The 25080-nt window shown below is 43.1% G+C and overlaps 1 protein-coding gene across 3 annotated transcripts in view; it reads left to right on the top strand.

The window, feature by feature from the left end:
* pgm2l1 (phosphoglucomutase 2-like 1) overlaps positions 1-25080 on the top strand; it is a 158551-nt gene that overhangs the window by 100314 nt on the left and 33157 nt on the right. For all 3 annotated transcript variants that reach the window (XR_009511050.1, XM_059963567.1, XM_059963566.1), the window contains exons 8-10: positions 1207-1304; positions 10010-10190; positions 20835-20928. Coding sequence is in view for 2 of the 3 variants with exons in the window: in XM_059963567.1 (XP_059819550.1) it covers positions 1207-1304; positions 10010-10190; positions 20835-20928 (373 nt within the window). In the remaining variant the exon portion in view is untranslated. The remainder of the gene's footprint in view (positions 1-1206; positions 1305-10009; positions 10191-20834; positions 20929-25080) is intronic.

The following is a 25080-nucleotide window of genomic DNA, read 5'->3' as shown; positions in this document are numbered from 1 at the left end:
GTAGCAATGAGAAAAGGGCATGTCCTGGGTGATGGGGGTCCTTAATGATCGATGCCATCTTTTTACCGTACGTATTGCCTTTTGAAGGTGTCCACGATGCTCGGGAGGCTAGTGCCCATGTCTTGGGAGACAGCAGCCTTTTAACAAAGTTCAATGTTGCCTCTCTAGAGCTTGCAGAAGTAATCTGCAAATGATGGCCATGGCATGTCAACATCATTGATTTCCTGAATGGAAATTTAGAAGATGCTCAAAACAATAGCCTCAAAATCCTTGGGACCTGATTTATAAGGATAGGTTGAATAAGTTAGATTATAGAACAGTAGAACATAGTTACAGACCTTTTAACCCACTCTAAGATCAATCTAATACTTCTCTCCTACATAGCCCTCCATAATTTAGGACTTTATTCCCTGGAGTGTGGGAGAATGAGAGGTGATTTGATAAAGGTACAGAGAATTATGAGGGGTATAGATAGGGTAAATGCAAGTAGGGTTTTCCCACTGAGGTTGGATTGGGTAAGACTAGAACTAGGGATCATGGGTTAAGAGTGAAAGGTGAAATATTTAAGGGGAACCAAAAGGAAACTTCACTTGGAGTGTGGAACGAGCTGCCAGCAGAAGTGGTGGATGTGGGTTTGATTTCAACATTTAAGAAAAGTTTGGCTAGGTACATGAAAGGGCAATGATCTAGCTGTGGGTCATTGGGACTAGGTCAGTACAGTCTAAATAGGCCTAAGGTCCTGCTTCTGTGCTGTAGTATCTATTACTCAAATAAAAATGTGTTAACACTGGGAGCTTGTGTAAATCTGAAATATTTAGTATTGCTTTGCTGCCATTTCTGAGGTATGTCATGTACTTGGAAGTGAAGCTAATTGGAAAGACATACAAATGCTGGAGGAACTCGGCAGTCAGTTAGCATCTATGGAGGGGAATAAACAGTCAACATTTTGAGCCAAGAACTAATTGGTGTGCAGAAGATGAGCAACAAAATTGTCCCACTGCTTGTATAGTATAGTGACAGTAGGAGTCCATTGGGTGTTTATACCGGCCTTGTTAATTTAGTTCACGTGTGGATGGTCTCCTGTGCCAATGGGACTTGGTGTAAGAATCACCCTCTCTCTATCTGCATTGCTCCATTCTGTATTGAATCTTCACTGTAAATTGGACTTCACCCAATGTGACTATGCCCTGCTGTCACCCTTTTTAGGTTCTTGCAATCAAGCTGGCAGAGAAAGAAGGGGCTCGGATCGTATTGGCTACAGATCCTGATGCAGATAGACTGGCTGTGGCAGAACAGCAAGAGGAGTAAGTATTGTACCTTGATGCCTAAACAAACATTTTAATACTTGAAGTAAAGCAGCGCTGTTCATGTACACATGAACTTTATTAGATACCTGACCAACACCTTTGTCACAGGTCCATTATTTATTGAGATACAGCACAGAGTAGGCCCTTCCAGCTCTTTGCGCTGCACTGCCCAGCAACCCCCAATTTAACCCTAGCCTAGTCACAGGACAATTTACAATGACAGATTAACCTATCAACTGATACACCTTTGGACTGTGAGAGGAAACTGAAGCACCCAGAGGAAACCCCAGCAGTCACAGGGAAAGTATACTGACCCCTTACAGGCAGGTCACTGGTACTGTAAAGCATTGTTCTGCCTCTTTAGGCAGTGGTCAGCATGGAACGTCCTGCAGACACTACACGAGAAGGACTCAATGGACGTAGTGGGGTGCTGATGATACAAAGATTGGAGGTGTAGTGGACAGTGAGGAAAGTTGGCTGATGGTGGGAGTGGCCCTCCCAGTCAGATCCTTTCCGCATGCCCAGAGCATCGCGCCCACAACCTGCTACCTCCTTAGAATGACTGTAGTGAAGGAGAGATGGTAGCTCACCTCTTTGTGGACTGTGGGTTTGTGAAGAGGGTGTGGAGAAAGTTGCAAGGGTCTATATCATGATTCACCCCAGGTAGCTGCGTGACAGAGAACTCTGAACTATGGGCTGTTTCTAGGGTGAGACACACAGCGATGGACATCAAGCACTGCTGGCAGATCATCAACTTGATGAAAGACTCTCTTTGGTCTGCCAGCACGTCGAAATGTCCGTGGGGGAAAGCTGCTGACTGACACTTTCCCAGCTTCAGGAGTAGGTGCTGAGGGACGCACTGAAGCTCGGTTCAGCCAACGTAAAGGCTTGGTGGGGAAGAATGACAGTGTAGGATTCTTCTGCTACTGGAGAGAGAGGGCCAGAGTTAAGTGAGGAAGTCCCACAATTATTGGATACCACCCCAGAGGATCACATGAGCGCAACAGTTCCATTGATTGATATGTGGGTATGTTATTGAACAATACTGAAAGCATCAACTTTGAATGTAAAGAATGACCCCACTTAATTAGACCCTCCTTGGATCAGTTCCGGTCACCTCACTGCAGAAAGGTTATGGATACTATAGAGAGAGTGCAGAGGAGATTTACAAGGATGTTACCTGGATTGGGAAGCATGCCTTACGAGAGTAGGTTGAGCGAACTTGGGCTTTTCTCCTTTGAGCGACGGAGGATGAGAGGTGACCTGAAAGGTCAAGACGATGAGATAGGTATAAGATGATGAGAGGCATCGATCATGTGGATAGTCAGAGGCTTTTTCCCAGGGCTGAAATGGCTAACACGAGGGGGCATAGTTTTAAGGTGCTTGGAAGTAGGTACAAGGGGGGATGTCAGAGGTACATTTTTCCACACAGAGAGTGGCAGGTGCATGGAATGCACTGTCAGCAAAGGTGGTAAAGGTGGATACAATAGGGTCTTTTAAGAGCCTCTTAGATAAGTACTTGGAGCTATGTAGTTGGGAAATTCTCGGCAGTTTCTGGAGTACGTTACATGGTCAGCACAACATTGTGGGCTGAAGGGCCTGGATTGTGCTATAGATTTCTATGCTCTGTGTTCTAATGAAAAAGCAATGTAATATTCTAGGCTAATGGAGAAGGAGCAGCAGTTTTCATTTAAAATTGATAAATTTGTTTATCATCATGACAAGGTACAGTGAAAAGCTTTTCTCGGATACTGTTCACACAGAGCCGGAAATTGGAACTAGACAGGAGAATAGTTTAACTCATGGTGGAGTGGCGGAGCAGACTCAATGGGCCAAATGGCCTACTTCTGCTCCTTTGTCTTGTGATTTTGAAAAGATAAATTCATTGCATCAATGCATTGAGTTAGTACAAGGGAAAACAGTAACAGGACAATAAAATGAGAGAGACCAGTGGACTAATCAAATCTATTTTGAGGAGGAATTTCTTTAGTCAGAGGGTGGTGAATGTGGAATTTATTGTCACAGACAGCAGTATTGGCCTAGTCATTTGGTATACAGTATTTAAAGCAGAGGTTGATAGGTTTTTGATTAGTATGGGTGCAAACTTTATGGAGAGAAGGCAAGAGAAAGGGGTTGAGGGATAATGATGGAATGGTGGACAGCCTCAATGGGCCAAATGGCCTAATCCTGCTCCTTTGTCTTATAGGAATAAATAAAGAAGGTTGTGTCAGATAAGGAGGAGCTACAGTGTGGCAGAATTAAATAGTATTACAGGAGTGATGATGTCATCTCTGCAGGAAGGCACAGATTTCATCCAGAACTCTCTGAATGGAAATAGTTGGACCAGTCAGGTATCTCATTCAGAAGCTAACATAGACAAGGCATGCACTAACGAAGATTCTGTAGATGCTGGAAATCCAGAACAACACACACAAAATCTTGGAGGAACTCAGCAGGTCAGGTGGCATCTATGGAGGGGAATAAATTATGAAGGGTCTCAGCCTGAATCATTGACTATTTATTCATTTTCATAGATGCTGCCTGATCTGCTGAGTTTCTCTAGCATTTTGTGTGCATGGATGAGGTACTGAATGTCCTCCTGCTGCAGTGCCATTTCTGAATGGTTGTATCTGATGGCAACTGTATCTCATGCAACCTGTAATTTAAAAAGAAGTCTCTTTATGTTCAATTCTCATTCCTGTCAGAGGTTTGCATTCCAGTTCCAACTACTGGTGCTTTGTAGATGTAAACATCTACATCTCCCATCTTGGGATTATCCTTTGGCCAGCTGATCTCCCATGTTAGCCATGCAGTTCCCTGTTGGTAAGCTGTCTGGTGTGTTTCCAGCTTTAGAACAATTGCACTCAACTGAATATCCAATGTATGCTGTTAATTATGCATATCTCACGAGGTTCAGTTAAGTAAGTTAGGATTTTTTTCTTGAGAGCAAAGGAAGGCGAAAGGTGACTGGATAGATATTTACAAGATGATAAGGGGCATAGGTAGTGAGCCATTGATGTTTTTCCCGGAGCAGAAATGGCTAATGCAAGGGGACGTAGTTTTAAGACAGTTGGAGGAAAGTATGGGGGGAGGAGGTGAATGTCCGGGATTTTTTTTTTACTCAGTGATCAGTGCATGGAATGTACCACCAGGAGCAGTGGTAGAGGCAGAAACACTAGGGACATTTAAAACAAGAGAAAATCTGATGCTGGAAATCTGAGCAACACACACAAAATACTGGAGGAACTCAGCAGGCCAGGCAGCATCTGTGGGGAAAAAGTACAGTTGGCGTTTTGGGCCAAAACCCTTTGGCAGGACTGTTTAGATATGTACATGGATGATAGAAAAATGAAGAGTTATGTGATTTGGAAGGATTAGACTGATCTTGGAGTAGGTTAAAGGGGTGGTACTATATTGTGGACTGAAGGACCTGTACTCTGCTGGACTTTAGTATGTTCTAATTAAATGTGGAATGTAAATAGGAGACCCAACAGTTTAATCAAGAAGTCAGGGTAATACACTACTCCCTCAACCACTGCACACAGTATAATCGGTAAAAGATTAGACAAAATAGATCAGACTATGCAATTTAAATGCCATGGCCTTTGGAACCAATGCATGGAATGTAGGGGTTTCACAGGAACTGCACGGTGACCCCGTATGTCACTGCAGGGCACTCTGCACACTAAAAGATAAAACTGCTAAATAAACTTTGGGTTTGTACATCTTTTAAAATTTGAAAGGAAGTTCAGTGGAAAAGGTTAGGGTTACAAAATTGTGAAGGGTGAGAGAGGGTGAATGGAAGCAGGCATTTTCCACTGAGGTTGGGTGAACAACTGGAGGTCATGGGTGAAAGGTGAAATGTTTCAGGGGGACCTGAAGGAGAGCTACTTCACTCAGAGGCTGGTGAGAGTGTGGAACGAGCTGTCAGTGGAAGTGGTAGATGCGAGTTTGATTTCAATTTTTAGGGTCATAAAGTCGTAAAGAAGTATAGCACAGAAACAGACCTTTCAGCCCATCTAGTCCATGCCAAAACTATTTAAACTGCCTTTTCCCAACGACCTACACCAGGACCATAGCCCTCCATATCCCTACTATCCATGTACCTATCCAAACTTCTCTTAAGTGTTGAAATCGAGCTTGCATGCAGCACTTGTGCTGAGCGCTCGTTCCACATTCTCACGACCCTCTGAGTGAAGAAGTTTCCCCCTTATATTTCCCTTAAAGTTCTCCCCTTTCACCCTCAACCCATGATCTCTGGTTGTAGTCCCACCCAACCTCAGTAGAAAAAGCTTGCTTGCATTTACCCTGTCTATACCCTTCATACTTTGGTATACATCTTTCAAATCTCTTCTCAATTTTCAAATCTCCTCTCAATGTTTTAAAGAATATGGTCCTAACCTATTCAATCTTTCCTACTCAAGTCCTCCAGACCCAGCAACAGCCCTGTAAATTTTCTCTGCATTGTTTCAACCTGATTACATCTTTCCTGTAGATAGGTGACCAAAACTGTGCACAATTCTCCAAGTAGGCCTCACCAACATCTTGTACAACTTCAACATAGCATTCCAAACATTGATTTATGAAAGCCAGTGTGCCAAAAGCTTTCTTTGCAACCCCATCTACCTGTGACGCCACTTTGAACGAATTATGGAATTGTGATCCCTGATCTCTTTGTTCAACCGCATTCCTCAGTCCCCTACTATTACTGTATAAGACCTAGCCTACCAAAGTGCAAACCCTTACACTTATCTGCATTGAATTCCATCTGCATTCTTCAGCCCATTTTCCCAGCTGATGCAGATCCCTCTGCAAGCAATGAAACTTTCTTCACTGTCCTCTACATCCCCAATCTTGGTGTCATCTGCAATTTGCTAATCCAGTTAACCACATTATTATCCAGATCATTGATTTAGATGACAAACAGCAAAGGACGTAACACCACACACAAAATGCTGGAGGAACTCAGCAGGCCAGGCAGCATCTATGGAAAAGAGTACAGTGGACGTTTCAGGCTGAGACCCTTCATCAGGACTGGAGAGAAAAAAAAGATGATGAATCTGAGTAAGAAGGTGGGGCGAGGGCTTTGTAGTGGGATCCGGTTTGAGATGGCCTATCACCTTGTGTTTCTTCATCCCCTCGCCCCACCTTCTAACTCAGAATCCTCTTTTTTTTTCCCCCCCCTCCAGTTGTGATGAAGGGTCTCGGCCAGAAACGTCAACTATACCCTTCCATAGATGCTATCTGGCCTGCTGAGTTCCTCCAGCATTTTCTGTGTGTTGCTTGGATTTCCACTATCTGGAGATTTTCTGGTGTTTGTGAAAGGATGCAGCACCAAACCCTGAGGCCCACCACTGGTCACAGGCATCCAGTCAGAGAGGCAGCCCTCTACAACCACACTCTGGCTTCTCCCACAAAGATAATGTCTAATCCAATTTACTACCTTATCATGAATGCCGGGTGACCAGCTTCCCATGTGGGACCTTGTCAAATGCCTTACTAAAGTCCATGTAGACAACATACACTGCCTTGCCTTCATCCATTTTCCTGGTAACTTCCTCGAAAAATTCTACAAGATTAGTTAGACATGACCTACCACGCACAAAGCCATCCGGTCCCATAGAGTACCTTCCAATAGCCTTCCCACAACTGATTTCAAACTCAGCAGCCCATAATTTTCTGGTTTCTGTTTAGAGCCTTTTTTAAAGAGTGGAACAATATTGGCTATCCTCCAATCTTCTGCTATCTCTCCTAATGGTAAGGAGATCTCTGCTAGGTCCCCAACAATTTCTACACTTGCCTCCAGTAGGGAACCAAGGAATGCCATGTCAGGCCCTGGGGATTTATCCACCCTGATTTGCCTCAGTAGCAAGCACCTCCTCCTCTGTAATCTGTACAGGATCCATGAAGTTGATGCTGCTTTGCCTCACTTCCATGTATCCGTCTTCTGAATAAATGCAGATGCAAAGAATGTATTTAAGATCTTCCCCCTCTGTTTTGGCTGCACACAGGGATTACTATTCTGGTCTTCAAGAGGACCAAATATATCCCTTGCAATCCTTTTGCTCTTAACATATCTGTAGAATCCTTTGGCATTCTCCTTCAGCTTGTCTGCATTCTTCCTTCTAGGCTTCCTCATTTCTTTAAGTGTTCTCCTGCATTTATGATATTCATAACATTTTATTTGTTCCTACTTGCCTATACCTGCTATGCACCTCCTTTTCTCTTAAGCAGGGCCTCAATATCTCTTAAAAAGCAAGTTTTCCTACATTTGTTATCTTTACCTTTCATTGTGACAGGCACATACAAGCTATGTACTTTCAAAATTTTGGTTTTGAAGGCTTCCTACTTTCCAATTACACCTTTGCCAGAAAACAGCTTGTCCCAATCCACACTTGCCAGATCATTTCTGATACCATCAAAATTGGCCTTTCTCCAATTTAAAAACTCAACCCATGGATCACACCTATCTCTTTGCATATTTACTTTAAAACTAATGGCATTGTGGTCACTGGATGCAAAGTGTTCCCCTACACAAACTTCTGTCATTTTCGAATAGCAGATCTAGTAGTACACACTCTCTTGTTGGACATCTAGGTACTGATCAAGGAAGCTTTCCTGAACACATTTGACAAACTTTATCCCATCTAGTCCCTTTACAGTATGGGTTTCCCAGTCATTGTGTGGAATGTTAAAATCACCTACAATAACAACCATGTTTCTCGCAACAGTCTGCAATCGCTTTGCAAATTTGTTCCTCTAAATCCTTAGGACTGTTGAGTGGTCAATAGTATAACCCCATTAATGTGGTCATACCTTTCTTATATCTCAGTTCCACCCATAATGCATTACTAGTCGAGTTCTCTGGTCTATCCTGATGGAGCACTGCCATGGCAATTCCCAGACTAGTGGAGAAATTTGAACAAATACATGGATGGCAGGGGTGTAGTCTGGCTGCAGATCGATGAGCCTAGGCAGATTAACAGTTCATCATGGACCAGATGGGCCAAACAGTATGATTCTTTGCTGTAGTGTTCTATGACTCTTAACTATAGAACCATAGAACTTTACAGCACAGAAACAGGCCTCTTGGCCCTTCTTGGCTGTGCCAAACCATTTTTCTGCCTAGTCCCACTGACCTGCACCTGGCCCATATCCCTCCATACACCTCTCATCCATATACCTGTCCAAGTTTTTCCTAAATGTTAAAAGTGAGCCCGCATTTACCACTTCATCTGGCAGCTCATTCCACACACCCACCACTCTCTATGTGAAGACGCCCCCTCCCCCATGTTCCCTTTAAACTTCTCCCCCTTCACCCTTAACTCCTGTCCTCTGGTTTTTTTCTCCCCTAGCCTCAGTGGAAAAAGCCTGCTTGCATTCACACTGTCTGTACCCATCATAATTTTATATACCTCTATCAAGTCTCCCCTCATTCTTCTATGCTCCAAGGAATAAAGTCCTAACCTATTCAACCTTTCTCTGTAACTCAGATTCTCAAGTCCCAGCAACATCCTTGTGAACCTTCTCTGAACTCTTTCAACCTTATTAATATCCTTCCTATAATTCAGTGACCAAAACTGCACACAATACTCCAAGCTCGGCCTCACCAATGCCTTATACAACCTCACCATAGCATTCCAACTCTTATACTCAATACTTTGATTTATAAAGGCCAATGTACCAAAAGCTCTCTTTACTACCCTATCTACCTGTAATGCCACTTTTAGGGAATTTTGTATCTGTATTCCCAGATCCCTCTGTTCTACTGCACTCCTCAGTGCCGTACCATTTACCTTATATGTTCTACCTTGGTTTTTCCTTCTAAAGTGCAATATCTCACACTTGTCTCATCTGCCATTTTTTAGCCCAATTTTCCAACTGGTCCAGATCCCTCTGCAGGTTTTGAAAACCTTCCTCACTGTCCACTATACCTCCAATCTTTGTATCATCAGCAAATTTGCTGATCCAATTTACCACATTATCATCGAGATCATTGATATAGATGACAAATAACAATGGACCCAGCACTGATCCCTGTGGCACACCACTAGTCACAGGCCTCCAGTCAGAGAAGCAATCCTCCACTACCACTCTCTGACTTTCCCATTGAGCCAATGTCTAATCCAATTTACTACCTCACCATGTATATCTAGAGACTGAATCTTCCCATGCGGGACCTTGCCAAAGGCCTTACTGAAGTCCATGTAGACAACACCCACTGCCTTCCCTTCATCCACTTTCTTGTAACCTCCTTGAAAAACTATAGATTTGTTAAACATGACCTACCATGCACAAAGCTGTGTTGACTCTCCCTAATAATTCCCTGTCTATCTAAATACTTGTAGATCCTATCTCTTAGTACTCCTTCCAATAATTTACCTACTACCAACGTCAAACTTACCGGCCTATAATTTCCCAGATTTATTTTAGAGCCTTTTTTAAACAACTTCAACAACATGAGCTATCCTCTAATCCTCTGGCACCTCACCTGTAGATACTGACATTTTAAATATATCTACCAGGGCCCCTGCAATTTCAACTACCAGGGCATTCTCTCACACCTTAGCATCCCTTTGCACCTCACTACACAGACTGACATACTGGGCTCCCCTGGGTACCTAAAGCATGCTCTACCTCACCACATAGAGTAGTACACTGAGCTCCATCTAAAGCTTCCTGCTTCTCCTGTCTTGATGCAGTGGCATGTGGAAGATTTTCTCTGGCAACGAGCTGGGGGCTCTTCTCGGCTGGTGGATGTTTCACTGCTGGAGGAGTGAGCATCTGGATCCAGGTGATGTGAAGAACGTGTACATGCTGGCCACCACTGTCTCTTCCAAAATCCTCCGGGCCCTTGCCATTAGCGAAGGCTTTCACTTCGAGGTAAGGCATAGGGATTGAGGCATTTTAGATACTTTGGTGGAACTGTCTGTTTATAGTTGTTTTCTTTGAAGTTTAACAATTCATTGTCTCCATCTATTTTAAGTAGTTATTATAAACATGTAACTGTTCAGAATTTTTCTTAGTGGTCACAATATGTATATGCAGTTGTTCAGTATGTTCAAAGTACATAAATGTTTCCATATACATTCTGAGGTTTGTTTTCTTGCGGGCCTAGTCAGTAAATCCAAGAAATCAATGAAAGACCACACCCAACAGGGTGGACAACAACCAATGTGCAAAAACCAACAAACTGTGCAAATACAAAATTAATAATAATCATAAATAAGCAATAAATATAGAGAACATGAGATGAAGAGTCCTTGAAAGTGAATCCATAGGTTGTAGGAACAGTACAGTGATGGGGTAAGTTAAATTTTCAAGAGCCTGATCGTTGAGTGGTAATAACTGTTCCTGAGCCTGGTTAGGTCCTGAGGTTTCTGTGCCACCTTCCTGATGGCAGCAGTGAGAAGAGAGTATGTTAAGGGTGGTGGGGCTCCCTGATGATGGTTGCTGCTTTTCTGCAACACCACTCTGTAGATGTACTCGATGGCAGGGAGGGCTTTATCCGTGATGGGGTGGCCCCTTTCCACTTTTTTTTTACAGGGTTTTCCAATAAAGAGCATTAGTGTTTCCATTCCAGGTTATGATGCAGCCAGTCAATGTACTATCCACTACAAATCTATAGCAGTTTGTTAAAGTTTTAGATATCATGCCAAATCTTCGCAAAATTCTGAGGAAGTAACGGCATTAGCTTTCAGGAGATGTGGCTTAATCAAAGCCAGTGGCATGAGCTACAGGGCAATAGAGGTGTGGTGCAGTTAAAACAGAAAGCAACAAATACTGGACTGAGAGTGTTGTATTTGAATCCACGCAGCATAAGGAATAAAATAGACAATCTTGGGATTCAGCTACAGATTGGCAAGAATGATGTTGTGGTCATCTCTGAAACTTGGCTAAAGGATGGCTGCCACTGGGAGCTGAACATCCAAGGACATATGGTATATCAGAAAGATAGGTTAGTAGGCGAGGGGGGTGGTGGTGTGGCTCTGTGTATAAGAAATAATATTAAATCATTGGAAAGCGATGACATGGGATTGGAAGGTGTAGAGTCTCTATAGATTGAGTTAAGAAATGGCAAGAGTAAAAGGACCCTAATGGCAGTTGTATACAGGCCTCCAAACAGCAGCCGGGATATGGATTACAAATTACAGCAGGAAATAGAAAAGGCATGTCAGAAAGGCAATGTCATGATAATTGTTGGAATTCTAACATGAAGTGGATTGGGAAAACCAGGTCAGTTCTGGACCTTGAGAGAGAATTTGTAGATTGTCTAAGTGATGGCTTTTTAGAACAACTTGTTAAGCCCACTAGGGGATCGGCTGTGCTGGATTGGGTGTTGTGCAATGATCTGGAGGTGATAAGAGAGCTTAAGGTTAAGGAACCCTTAGAGAACAGTGATTACAATATGATCAAGTTCACTTTGAAATTTGAGAGAGAGGGAAAAAATAAAAACCAATGTGTCAGTATTTCAGTGGAATAAAGAAAATTACAATAGCATGAAAGGGGAACTGGCCGAAGTTGACTGGAAAGGGACATTTGCAGGAAGGACAGCAGAGCAGCAGTGGCTGGAGTTTCTGCAAAAAATGAGGGAACTGCAAGACAGATATATTCCAAATAAGAAGTTTTCAAAGGGAAAAAGGACACTACCATAGCTTACAAGTGAAGTTAGAGCCAAAGTAAACGCAAAAAAGAGGGCATAGAAGGAAGCCAGAGCAAGTCGGAAAATTGAGGGTTGGAGAGCTTTTGAAAACTTGCGGAAGGAAACTAAGAAGGTCATTTGGAAGGAAAAGATGAATTATGAGAGGAAGCTGGTGACTAATATCAAAGAAGATACTAAAAGCTTGTTTAAGTATATAAAAGGTAAAAGAGAGTCAAGGGTAGATATAGGACCAATACAAAATGACACTGGAGGTATTGTAATGAGAGATGCAGAGATGGCAGAGGAATTGAATTCGTATTATGCATCAGTCTTCGCAGTGGAAGATGTCTGCAGTATACCGGACATTCAAGAGTGTCAGAAAGTGAAGTTTAAGATTACAACTGAGAAGGTGCTCAGAAAGCTTAATGGTCTGAGGGTGGATAAGTCTCCTGGACCTGATGGAATGCACCCTCGGGCTCTGAAGGAAGTAGCTGGAAAGATTGCAGAGGCATTAACGATGATCTTTCAAGAATCGATAGATTCTGGCATTGTACTGGATGACAGGAAAATTGCAAATGTTACTCCGCTATTTAAGAAGGTTGGTAGGCAGCATAAAGGAAACTATAGACCTGTTAGCCCAACAGCAGTGGTTGGGAAGTTGTTGGAATTGATAGTTAGGGATTTGGTTATGGAATACCTGGAGGCACGTAGCAAGATATGCCAAAGCCAGCATGGTTTCCTGAAAGGAAAATCCTGCCTGACAAATCTACTGCAATTCTTGGAGGAAATTACAAGCATGGGAAGACAAAAGAGATGCAGTAGACGTGGTGTACTTGGATTTTCAGAAGGCCTTTGACAAGGTGCCGCACATGAGGCTGCTTAGCAAGTTAAGAGCCCATGGAATTACAGGGAAGTTACTCGCATAAGTGGAGTATTGGCTGATCAGCAGAAAACAGAGAGCGACAATAAAGGGATCCTATTCTGGCTGGCTGCCGGTTACGAGTGTAGTTCCACAGGGGTCGGTGTTTTGACCACTGCTTTTTACGATGTATGTTAATGATTTGGACTACAGTATTAATGGACTTCTGGCTAATTTTGCCGACAATACAAAGGTATCGAGGAGGAGTGGGTAGTGTTGAGGAAACAAAGAGCCTGCAGAGAGTCTTAGATAGTTTAGGGGAACGGGCAAAGAAGTGGCAAATGAAAAATGAAATAGAATGTTAGAAAATGTATCGTTGTGCATTCTGGTGGAAGAAATAAACGGACAGACTATTATTTAGATGGGGAGAGAATTCAAAATGCAGTGATGCAAAAGGGACTTGGGAGTCCTTATGCAGGATACCCTAAAGGTTAACCTCCAGGTTGAGTCAATTGTGAAGAAGGCAAATGCAATATTGGCATTCATCTCTCGGGGTATAGAATATAAGAGCAGGGATGTGATGTTGAGGCTCTATAAGGCACTCATGAGACCACACTTGGAGTATTGTGTGCAGTTTTGGGCTCCTTATTTTAGAAAGGATATATTGATATTGTAGAGGGTTCGTGAGAATAATTTCAGGAATGAAATGGTTACCGTATGAGGAATGTCTGGCAGCTCTTGGGCTGTACTCCCTGGAGTTCAGGAGAATGAGGGAGGATCTCATAGAAACATTCAGAATGTTAAAAGGCCTGAACAAATTAGATATGGCAAAGTTATTTCCCATGGTAGGGGATTCTAGGACAAGAGCGCACGACTTCAGGATTGAAGGATGTCCTTTTAGAACTGAGATGTGGAGAAATTACTTTAGTCAAGGGGTGGTAAATCTGTGGAATTTGTTGCAGCTCTGGAAGCCAAGTCATTGGGTGTATTTAAGGCAGAGATAGGTAGGTTCTTGATTAGCCCAGGCATCAAAAGGTATGGGGAGTGGGGATGACTGGAAGAATTGAATCAGCCCATGATTGAATGGCAGAGCAGACTTGATGGGCTGAATGGCCTACTTCTGCTCCTACATTTTATGTTCTTATGGTCTTACTGTGATTTCTTTGTAATGGCAGTTGCATTCTAGGCCCAGGATTGATCCTCTGAAATGATAACACTAAGGAGTTTAAAGTTGCTGACCCTCTCCACCTCTGAGTGTACTGCCTCCAGCATTTTGTGTTTCTTGTTCAATATTTTCTGTTTGATTTCCATTCTGCCACTGATCCTTGTTTACTGTCACTCGGTGTGAGTAAGATTGGAACAGATGCCACTGAGGTATCACATTTCAAGTTAGTGTTTCACTATCTTGTGTCTGCTACTCGCCACTGGATATGGATCTGCTAACCACTGACAGGATCATCAGGGTCTCCCTCCTCCCTATTTATGATATTTACCCAGGCCTGAAACATTGTTGACAATCCCTACCATCAGTCAGGAAGGAAGTACAGGATCATCAGGACTAGGACTGCCAGACTGGGTAATAACCTCTTCTCTCAGGCTGTGAGACTCATGAATATCCTGCCATCACTAGGACAGTGAGCTGTTTACCATTTAGCTGTGCTGTGCACTACATGCATTTTGAATTATATTTTATTAACTTAGTTATCGTAATATTTTGTTTTTATGTGCTGTGTTTGATATATTTTGTGTACTGTGGTCCAGAGGAATGATACTCAGTTTGGTTGTATACATGCAAGTCAGATGACAAACTTCAACTTTAACTTAACAGTGGATCGCAAACACGAGAACTCTTTGTCCTCACGTTTTAATTACAATTCTCATTCCTGTTCTGACATGTTGGTTCATGGCCACCTTTTGTGCTATGATGGGGGCACCCTCAGGGTGGAGGAGCAACATCTTGTATTCCATCTGGCTAGCCTCCAAACTGATGGCATGAACAGTGATATCTCCTTACAGTAAAAAAAATCCTTTCCCCTTCCCTCTAGTTCTATTCCGCACACTGGCCTCTTACCTCTTCTCATTTGCCTATTACTACTTCCTTCCCTTTCTCTTATGATACTGTCTCCTCTCCTACCAGACACCTTGCTCTCCATCCCTTTACCTTTCCTACCCCTCTGGCTTCATCTCTCACCTTGTAGCTATCCTCCATCCCCTCTCCTTGCCTTTTTATTCTGACATCTTCTCCCTCTCTTTCCAATCCTGATGTCTAGGCCCGAAACAAGTATCTGCAGAATCTCTTGTGTTTAGCTCTTTATCCTCTCCCACTACTGCTGAATATTTCAGTTTTATTTAGCTGCCTTGTCAGCTGGACTAGCTTAGAGATAGTAACTTTAGATATTTCTTCACAACACACACAAAATGCTGGAGCAACTCAGCAGGTCAGACAGCATGGGAATAAATAGTCAATGTTTCGGGCCCAGACCCTACATCAGTTGATTGTTTATTCCAGTCCATAGATGTTGCCTGACCTGCTGAGTTCCTCCAGCATTTTGTGTGTGTTGCATTAGAGTTCAACAGAACTGAAGAGGAAGGGTCCAGAATAAGATGGGGGAGGGAAGGGGTACAAGCTGGTGGGTGATAGGTGAGACCAGGTGAGGGGAAGATGGATGAGCAGAAGGTGGTGGGGAATGAGGTTAAGAAGCTGGGTAGTGATAGGTTGTGGTTGTGTAAAACCTTGGTGAGACTACACTTGGAGTATGGTGTTCAGTTCTGGGCACGTTATTAGGAAGGATGTGGGTGCAGAGGAGATTTTCCAGGATGCTTCCTGGATTAGGGAGCATGACTTATGTGGAAAGCTCGAGTGAGCTATGGCTTTTCTCTGGAGCGAAGAGAGATGGCAAAGAGTGATCTGTATATGAAATGAGCTGTCAGAGTATGTGGTACACATCCATAGATCCCTCAAAGTTGCCATCCAGTTGATAAAGTTGTCAAAAAGGTGCATGTTGTGTTGGCCTTCACGTCGACGGATTGAGTTCAATAGCCTTAAGATAATGTTGCAGCTCTCTAAAATTCTAGACAAACCACACTTGAGGTATTGTGTTCAGTTCTGCTCACCTCATTGCAAAGGATGTGGAAGCTCTAGGGACGGTGCAGAGGAGATTTGCCTGGATAAAAGGGCATGTCTTATGGGGATAGGTTGAGTGAGCTGGGGCTTTCTCTTTGGAGTGAAGGAGAATGAAAGGTGACTAAATTGAGGTGTGCAAGATGATAGAGGCATAGATAGCGTGGACAGTCAGAGGCTTTTTCTAGAGTATAAATGGCTAATACGAGGGGTATAACTCTAAAGTGAATGGAGGAAATCAGAGAGATAGAGATTTTTACACAGAGAATGATAGGTGCATGAAACATGCTGCCAGACTGGTGGTGCAGACAGATACACTTAAGAGAGTCTTAGATAGACACATGGATTAAAGAATAATGGAGGTCTATTTAGGAGAGAAGAATTAGAAACATAGAAAACCGACAGCACAATACAGGCCCTTCAGCCCACAAAGCTGTGCCGAACATGTTCTACCTTAGAACTACCTAGGCTTTACCCATAGCCCTCTATTTTTCTAAGCTCCATGTAGCCATCCAGGAGTCTCTTAAAAGACCCTATCGTTTTCACCTCCATCACTGTCACTGGCAGCCCGTTCCACGCACTCACCACTCTCTGCGTTTATATATTTTAAAAAACCTACCCCTGACATCTCCTCTGTATCTACTTCCAAGTACCTGAAAACTATGCCCTCCCATGTTAGCCATCTCAGACCTGGGGAAAACCTCTGACTATCCACACGATTAATGCCTCTCATTATCTTGTACACCTCTATCAGGTTACCTCTCATCCTTCGTCGCTCCAAGGAGAAAAGGCCAAGCTCACTCAACCTATTCTCATAAGGCATGCTCCTCAATCCAGGCAATATCCTCATAGATCTCCTCTGCACCCTTTCTATGGTTTCCACATCCTCCCTGTAGTGAGGTGACCAGAATTGAGCACAATACTCCAAGAGGGATCTGACCAGGGTCCTATATAGCTGCAACATTACCTCTCGGATCTTAAACTCAATCCCATGATTGATGGTCAGTGCACCGTATGCCTTAACCACAGAGTCATCCTGCGCAGTGGCTTTGAGTGGCCAATGGACTCGGACCCCAAGATCCTGCTGATCCTCCACACTGCCAAGAGTCTTACCATTAATGTTATATTCTGCCGTCATATTTGACCTACCAGAATGAATCACCTCACACTTATCTGGGTTGAACTCTCAGCCCAATTTTGGATCCTATCAATGTCCCGCTGTAACCTCTGATAGCCCACCACGCTATCAACAACACCCCCAACCTTTGTGTCATCAGCCAATTTACTAACCCATCCCTCCTCATCCAGGTCATTTATAAAAATCACAAAGAGTAGGGATCCCAGAACAGATCCCTGAGGCACACCATTGGTGACTGACCTCCATGCAGAATATGACCCGTCTACAACCACTCGTTACCTTCTGTGGGCAAGCCAGATCTGGATCCACAAAGCAATGTCCCCTTGGATCCCATGCCCCCTTACTTTCTCAATAAGCCTTGCAGGGGTAACTTGTCAAATGCCTTGCTAAGATCCATATACACTACATCGACATCTAGTTGATTGATCTTGGAGTATGTTAAAAAGACAGCCCAAAATTCTGGGCTGAAGGACCTACACTGTGCTGGACTGTTCTATGTTCTATCTGACCTGCTGTGTATTTCCTGTTGTTTCTATGTTGAGTCATGCTTCCAGCGACTGCAGGATTTTGCTTTAGACTGTAGCAGTAGTGAATGCTCTGTATCTGAAGCCAATTACTATTGATCAGTAGCCTTCCCAGCATCCAAGGACATCTTCAGGAGCAACGTCTCAAAAAGGCAGCATCCGTTATTAAGGATTCCCATCACCCAAGTGGTGCCCTCTTCTCATTGCTACCATCAAGGAAGAGGTACAGGAACCTGAAGAGACACATTCAACTTTTTAGGAACAGCTTCTTCTTGTCTGTCATCAGATTTTTGAATGGACAATGGATCCATGAACACTACCTCAATATTTTTTGTTTGCTCTCTTGCCATACTTACATGCATATATACATACATACATACATATTATTTATTTATTTGTAATTTAAAAGGTTTTTATAACCATATAACAATTACAGCACGGAAGCAGGCAGTGCTGAATGCTTACTCTCAACTAAGTCCCATTGACCTGCACTCAGCCCATAACCCTCCATTCCTTTCGTATCCATGTACCTATCCAATTTTTTTGTAAATGACAATATCAAACCTGCCTCTACCACTTCTACTGGAAGCTCACACAGCTACCACTCTCTGAATAAAGAAGTTCCCCCTCAAGTTACCACTAAACTTTTGCCCCTAACTCTCAACTCATGTCCTCTTGTTTGAATCTCTCCTACTCTCAATGGAAAAAGCCTATCCACGTCAACTCTATCTATCCCCCTCATTATTTTAAATACCTCTATCAAGTCCCCCCTCAACCTTCTACGCTCCAAAGAATAAAGACCTAACTTGTTCAACCTTTCTCTGTAACTTAGGTTCTGAAACCCAGGTAACAGTATAGTAAATCTCCTCTGTACTCTCTCTATTTTGTTGACATCTTTCCTATAATTTGGTGACCAGAACTGTACACAAGACTCCAAATTTGGCCTTGTAGAATTTTAACATTACATCCCAACTCCTATACTCAAGGCTCTGATTTATAAAGGTCAGCATTCCATAAGCTGTCTTCACCACCCTATCCACATGAGATTCCACCTTCAGGGAACTATGCACCATTATTCCTAGATCACTCTGTTCTACTGCATTCCTCAATGCCCTACCATTTACCATGTTCTATGTTCCAACAGAATTAACAAACTCATTTGTAAGGCCAGTGATGTTGTGGGGGTGGAACTGAACTCTCTGACGATGGTGTCTGAAAAGAGGATGCTGTCCAAGTTGCATGCCATCTTGGACAATGTTTCCCATCCACTCCATAATGTACTGGTTAGGCACAGGAGTACATTCAGCCAGAGACTCATTCCACCGAGATGTAACACTGAGAGTCATAGGAAGTCATTCCTACCTGTAGCCATCAAACTTTATAACTCCTCCCTCGGAGTATCAGACACTCTGAGCCAATAGGCTGGTCCTGGACTTATTTCCACTTGGCATAATTTACTTATTATTTAATTATTTCTGGTTTTATTTTGCTATATTTCTACTCTGTTCTTGGTTGGTGCAACTGTAACGAAACCCAGTTTCCCTCGGGATCAATAAAGTATGTCAGTCTGTTTTTACAGTGGGATCTGTGTGCATGGTGTCTGTGTAAAGCAGGATCTGCATAGAATGTAGTCTATGTACACTGGGGTCTGTAGACAGTGAGATCTGTGTCCAGTGGGGTCTGTGTACAGCAGGATCTGTATAGAATGTGGTCTATGTACAGTGGAGTCTGTGTAGAACATAGTCTAAGTACAGACATCTAACACTGGCTGGCATCTGCAGAGTATTTTGTGTTTAAGGCTCTTTTATCCTGGCACATTTTGTCTTTTGCACACTGGTTGTCTGTCTGTACTGTTGGGTGTGGACTTTCATTGATTCGATTGTGGCTATTGGATTTACTGAATATGTCTGCAAGAAAATGAATCTTATATGGTGACATACAGTGTCTATATTCAAAATCCTTGGTTTTCACGTTTTATTGTTTTACAACATTGAATCACAGTCGATTTCATTTGACATTTTTAACACTGATCAACAGAAAAACACTTTCGTATCAAAGTAAAAACAGATCTCTATAAAGTGATCTAAATTAATTACAAATATAAAACATGAAATAATTGCATAGTTTCCCCCTTCAAGTCAGTATTTAGTAGATGCACCTTTGGCAGCAAGTACAGCTTTGAGTCTGTGTGGATAGGTCTCTGTCAGCTTTGCACATCTGGACACTGCAGTTTTTCCCCATTATTATTTACGAAACTGCTCGAGCTGAATCAGATCGCATGGGCATAGAGTACTGTTTCTGCAAAATAGTAAATTTTACAGCATTTGCAAGTGATATTAAACCTGATTCTGATTCTGGAAAGTTATTAATCTATACTGTCTTTATTTAAACACTGGAGGGTATGAGATCCCTAGTCATACCATGACTCAGTACAGAAGGCCATGCTGCGTTATGGGACTGAGTCACAGACTGGTACAGCAAAAAAACTGGCCGTTCAGCCCACCACTTCCGTACTAACTTTTGCCAATTCTAATCCGATTTGCTCAGATTGCATAGGCCACCGAGCAGTACAGCACAGGAACACAAATCAATTATTCATCAAATTACCAACTGAACTAATTGCTTATGTCTACGCAATGTCCACATCCTTCCATTTTCCTTACAGTCATGTGCCTATCTAACCAGCTCTTAAAATTTGCTAATGTAGCTCCCTCTACCTCCACTTCAGGCAGCGCATTCCAGGCACGCAGCACTCTCTGTGTATATATTTTTAAACAAACAAATTGTTCTGCACATCTCTTTTGAACTGACTTCCTCTCACCTTAAATGCATGCCTTCTGGTATTAGACATTTCAACCTGGAAAAAGAATTCTGTCTGCCTGTCAGATTATGACTGTATGATTTTATGCCTTGTCTTTTTAAATATATGTCTAAATATGTTTAAAAGACAGTAACAACCATTCTCTGTATTTATAAAAAATCCTTACCATAGTATCATAAGGCATGGAAACAGAATTAGGCCATTTAGCCCATCAAGTTACACTGTCCTCTGGTCCCAGACTCCCTCACTATAGGAAGCATCCTCTCAACATAACTCTAAGTCTTTGAATATTCAATACACTCGCAGGCTGCCTCCAGCACAGCCTTAGGTTGTGTTGGTTGTTAATGCAAACAATGTATTTCACTGTATGTTTTCACACGTACATAATAAATGAATCTGAAACTGAATTTGTTTTGTTTAAGGAAACTTTGCCGGGGTTCAAGTGGATTGGAAACCGGATCGATGAACTGCTGCACTGTGGAAAGGAGGTGTTGTTTGCATTTGAAGAATCCATTGGTGAGACCTTCTCTGTATTTGTCATGCTGTACTCCAGTAGAAGCAGACAGCCACCGCTTGTGACTGCTATGGGCTCACTCCTCCTCAATAAGATTATAAGACCATGAACTATAGGAGTGGAGCTAGGCCAGTTGGCTTATCAAGTCTGCTCTGCCATTTTATTGTGGCTAATCCAATTTTCGTACTGGTTCAAGTCTCCTGCCTTCTCCCCATACCTAATGAAATGTGACGTCTCTGTGTGAGTTGTAGAAGAGGTGTTCTGCAACTATGTTCTGAAAGTGTAAGAACACAGGGGCAGCATGGTAGTGTAGTGGTTAGTGCCACACCATTACAGCACTGCGGCCCAAGTACAATTTCCACCGCTGTCTGTAAGGAGTTTGTACATTTTTCTTGTGAGCACGAGTTTCCTCTGGGTGCTCTGGTTTACTCCCACAGTCCAAAGACATACCAGTTAGTAGATTAATTGGTCATATGGGTATAATTGGGTAGTACAAACTTGTTAGGAAAGAAGGGTCTGTTCCCATGCTGTATCTCTAAAATAAAAATAATCAATCTCATGCAAACCAGAAAATATAAAGATGAGCTTTATTTAGACCCTAACACCTTAAGATATAGGAGCAGAATTAGGCCATTTGGCCCATCTAATCTGCTCTACCTTCAATCATGACTGATCCTTTTCTTTCCCCTCAGCCCCACGCCGTAGCCTTCTGCCCGTAACCTTTAATGCCATGTCCAAACAAGAACCTATCAAACTCTGCCTTAAATACACCCAATGACCTGCTTTCCATAGCTGCCTGTGGTATTAAATTCCACAAATTCATCACTCCCTGGCTAACGAAATTTCTCTGCAGCTCTTAGGCTGTGCCCTCTTGTCCTACATTCCCCCACCATGGGAAACATCCTTTCCACATCTACTCTGTCTAGGGCTTTCATCTTTCAAAAGGTTTCAATGAGATCCCCCCCCCCCATCCTTTTAAATACCAGCGAGTACAGACCCAGAGATGTCAAACGTTCCTCCTATGATAACCCTTTCATTCCCAGAATCATTCTTGTGAACCTCCTCTGGACCCTCTCCAGTGCCAGGACATCTTTTCTTAGATGAGGAGCCCGAAACTGTTCACAATACTCAAGGTGAGGACTCACCAATGCCCTAAAGCCTCAGCATCACATCCCTGCTCTTGTATTCTGGACCTCTTGAAATGAATACTAACGTTACATTTGTCTTCCTCACCACCGACTCTACCTGCAAGTTAACCTTTAGTCAAGTCAAGTGAAGTCAAGTTTATTGTCATTTCAACCATAAACTACTGGTACAGTACACAGTAAAAACGAAACAACATTCCTCCAGGACCCTGGTGTTACATGAAACAACACAAAACTACCCTAGACTACGTAAAACAACATAAAAACTGCACTAGACTACAGACCTGCACAGGACCACATATAGTGCACAAAACAGTGCAGGGCAGTACAATAATTAATAAACAATAGGCACAGTAGAGGACAAATTACAATATAATAATAAACGATGTAGATGTCAGTCTAGACCCTGAGTATTGAGGAGTCTGATGGCTTGGGGGAAGAAACTTGCACAGTCTGGTTGTGAGAGCCTGAATGCTTTGGTACCTTTTGCCAGATGGCAGGAGGGAGAAGAGTTTGTGTGAGGGGTGCGTGGGGTCCTTCACAATACTGTTAGCTGTGCAGGTGCAGCATGTGGTGTAAATGTCTATAATAGTGGGAGGAGAGACCCCGATGATCTTCTCAGCTGACCTCACTATCCGCTGCAGGGTCTTGCGATCCGAGACTATGTAATTCCTGAACCAGGCAGTGATGCAGCTGCTCAGGACGCTCTCGGTACATCCTCCGTAGAATGTGGTGAGGATGGGGAGTGGGTGTTCTGCACAAGGACTCCCAAGTCCCTTTGCATCTCAGAGTTTTGAATTTTCTCCCTATTTAGGAAGTAGTCTGCACATTTATTTCTACTACCAAAGTGCATGACCCTGCAATTTCCAACATTGTATTTTTATTTGTCACTTCCTTGCCCATTCTCCTAATCTGTCTAAATCCTTCTGAAGGGTACTTTTTATTTAAAACTACCTGCCCCTCCACCAATCTTCATATCACCTGTAAACTTGGCAACAAAGCCATCTAGTCCATCATCTAAATCATTGATAACAAGAAGTGGTCCCATCACTGACCCCTGTAGAACACCACTAGTCACTGGCAGCCAACCAGAAAAGGATCCTTTTATTTGTCACATGTACATTTCACACAGTGACAACCAACACAGTCCAAAGATGTGCTGGGGGCAGCCCGCAAGTCTTGCCATGCTTCCACAACTACTAGCTTTGATTAATCCATATGGCTTTGGAATGTGGGAAGTAACCAGAGAACCTGCAGGAAACCCACGGGGTCACGGGGAGAACTTAATTGGCTGCACAGGAATTGAAACTGGATCGCTGGCTCTATGAAGCTTCATGCTAACTGCTACATTGAATATCAACTGAACTCCAGGATTAAATTCCTCTTGTGATATCACTGCAAAGTATTTTAATTATCTACTTTTTTTTAAGCAATGCACACAAAATGCTGGAAGAGCTCAGCAGGTCAGATAGCATCTATGGAAAAGGGTAAACAGACGACTGTGGTCTGAGACTCTTCAACAGGACTGAGAGTGAAAGGGGAGATGCCTGAATTAAAAGGCGGGGAGAAGAGAAAGAGTTTAGCTGGAAGGTGATAGGTAAAGCCAGATGGGTGGGTAAGTTCAAGGGCTGGGGAAGAAAGAATCTGATGGGAAAGGAGAGTGAACAACTGGGGAAAAGGAAGAAGGAGACCTGGGGGAAGTGATAGGCATGTGAGAAGAGTGGGGAATACAAGAAAGGGGTGGGGGTGAAGTTTTGTTCACCGGAAGGAGAAATCAGTGTTCTTGCCATCAAGTTGGAGGGTACCCAGACAAAATTTAAGGCGATGCTCCTCCATCTGAAGTTGGCTTCTTCTTGGCACAGGAGGAGGCCGTAGATTGACATGTCAGGATGGGTATGAGGATCTGAATTAAAATGTTTAACCACGGGGAAGTTCGAATTGAGGTGGATGGTGCAGAGCTTCGTGACGAAGTGGTCCCCCAGATTACTACAGGTCTCACTAATGTGGACGAGGCCACATCAGGAGCACCGGACACAATAGAGAACCCCAGCAGATACACAAGCTTAGTGTTGCCTCACCTGGAAGAACTGTTTGGGGCCCTGAATCGAGGTGAGGAAGGAGTTAAATGGGCAGGTATGGCAGTTAGGCTATTTGCAATTATGAAAGGGACTAATGGAGAAGGGAATAACAGAGGGAGCAATCCTTGTGGAAAGTATAAGGGGTGGGGGTGAGTAAACAGATCTTTAATGGTAGGATCCTTTTGGAGATGGCAGAAGTTTTGGAGGATAATTTATTGGATACGGAACCTGATAGGGTGGTAGATAAGGACAAGAGGGACTCTATTACTATTACGACGGTGGGAAGATGATGTGAGCACAGCTGTATGGAAAAGGAAGAGATGCGAACGAGGGCAGCATCAGTAACAGAAGGAGGGAAATCTTGTCCTTTAAAGGAGAACATCTCTGCTGTCCTGGAATGGAGAACAGGTGCGGTGGAACAGAACCTCCATACTATCCACCACATGCAGGACTTCCCGTGGCCAAACATTTTAATTCCCATTCCTTTTCCCTTTCCCTTTCCGATATATCGATCTGTGGCCACCTCTTCTGCTAAAATGAGGCAAACCTCAGGGTGGAGGAGTAACTCCTTATATTGTGTCTTGGTATCCTCCAACTTGGTGGTATGAACACCAATTTCTTCTGCTGAACAAAATTCCCTCCCACCCCCTCCACTCCTTTTTCTGTCTCCCCACTCTGACCTTTTACTTTCTCTACCTGCGGATTAGTTCCCCTGGGTCCCCCTCCTCCTTCCCTTTCTCCTATTGTCCATTACCTTTCCTATCTGATTCTTTTTTTCTTCAACCCTTGACCTTTCTCATCCACCTCATTTCACCTATCACCTTCCAGCTATCGTCTTTACCCTCTCTCCACCTTTTTAATTCAGGCATCTCTCCCCTTCCTCTCAGTCCTGAAGAAGGTTCTCAGCCTGAAACATTGACTGTTTACTCAC

This window comes from Hypanus sabinus, chromosome 3 (genome assembly GCF_030144855.1).
Source record: "Hypanus sabinus isolate sHypSab1 chromosome 3, sHypSab1.hap1, whole genome shotgun sequence".
Lineage (NCBI taxonomy): Eukaryota > Metazoa > Chordata > Chondrichthyes > Myliobatiformes > Dasyatidae > Hypanus > Hypanus sabinus.
The sequence above is the reverse complement of the archived record's forward strand: the minus strand, read 5'-3'. Positions and strand labels throughout refer to the sequence as shown.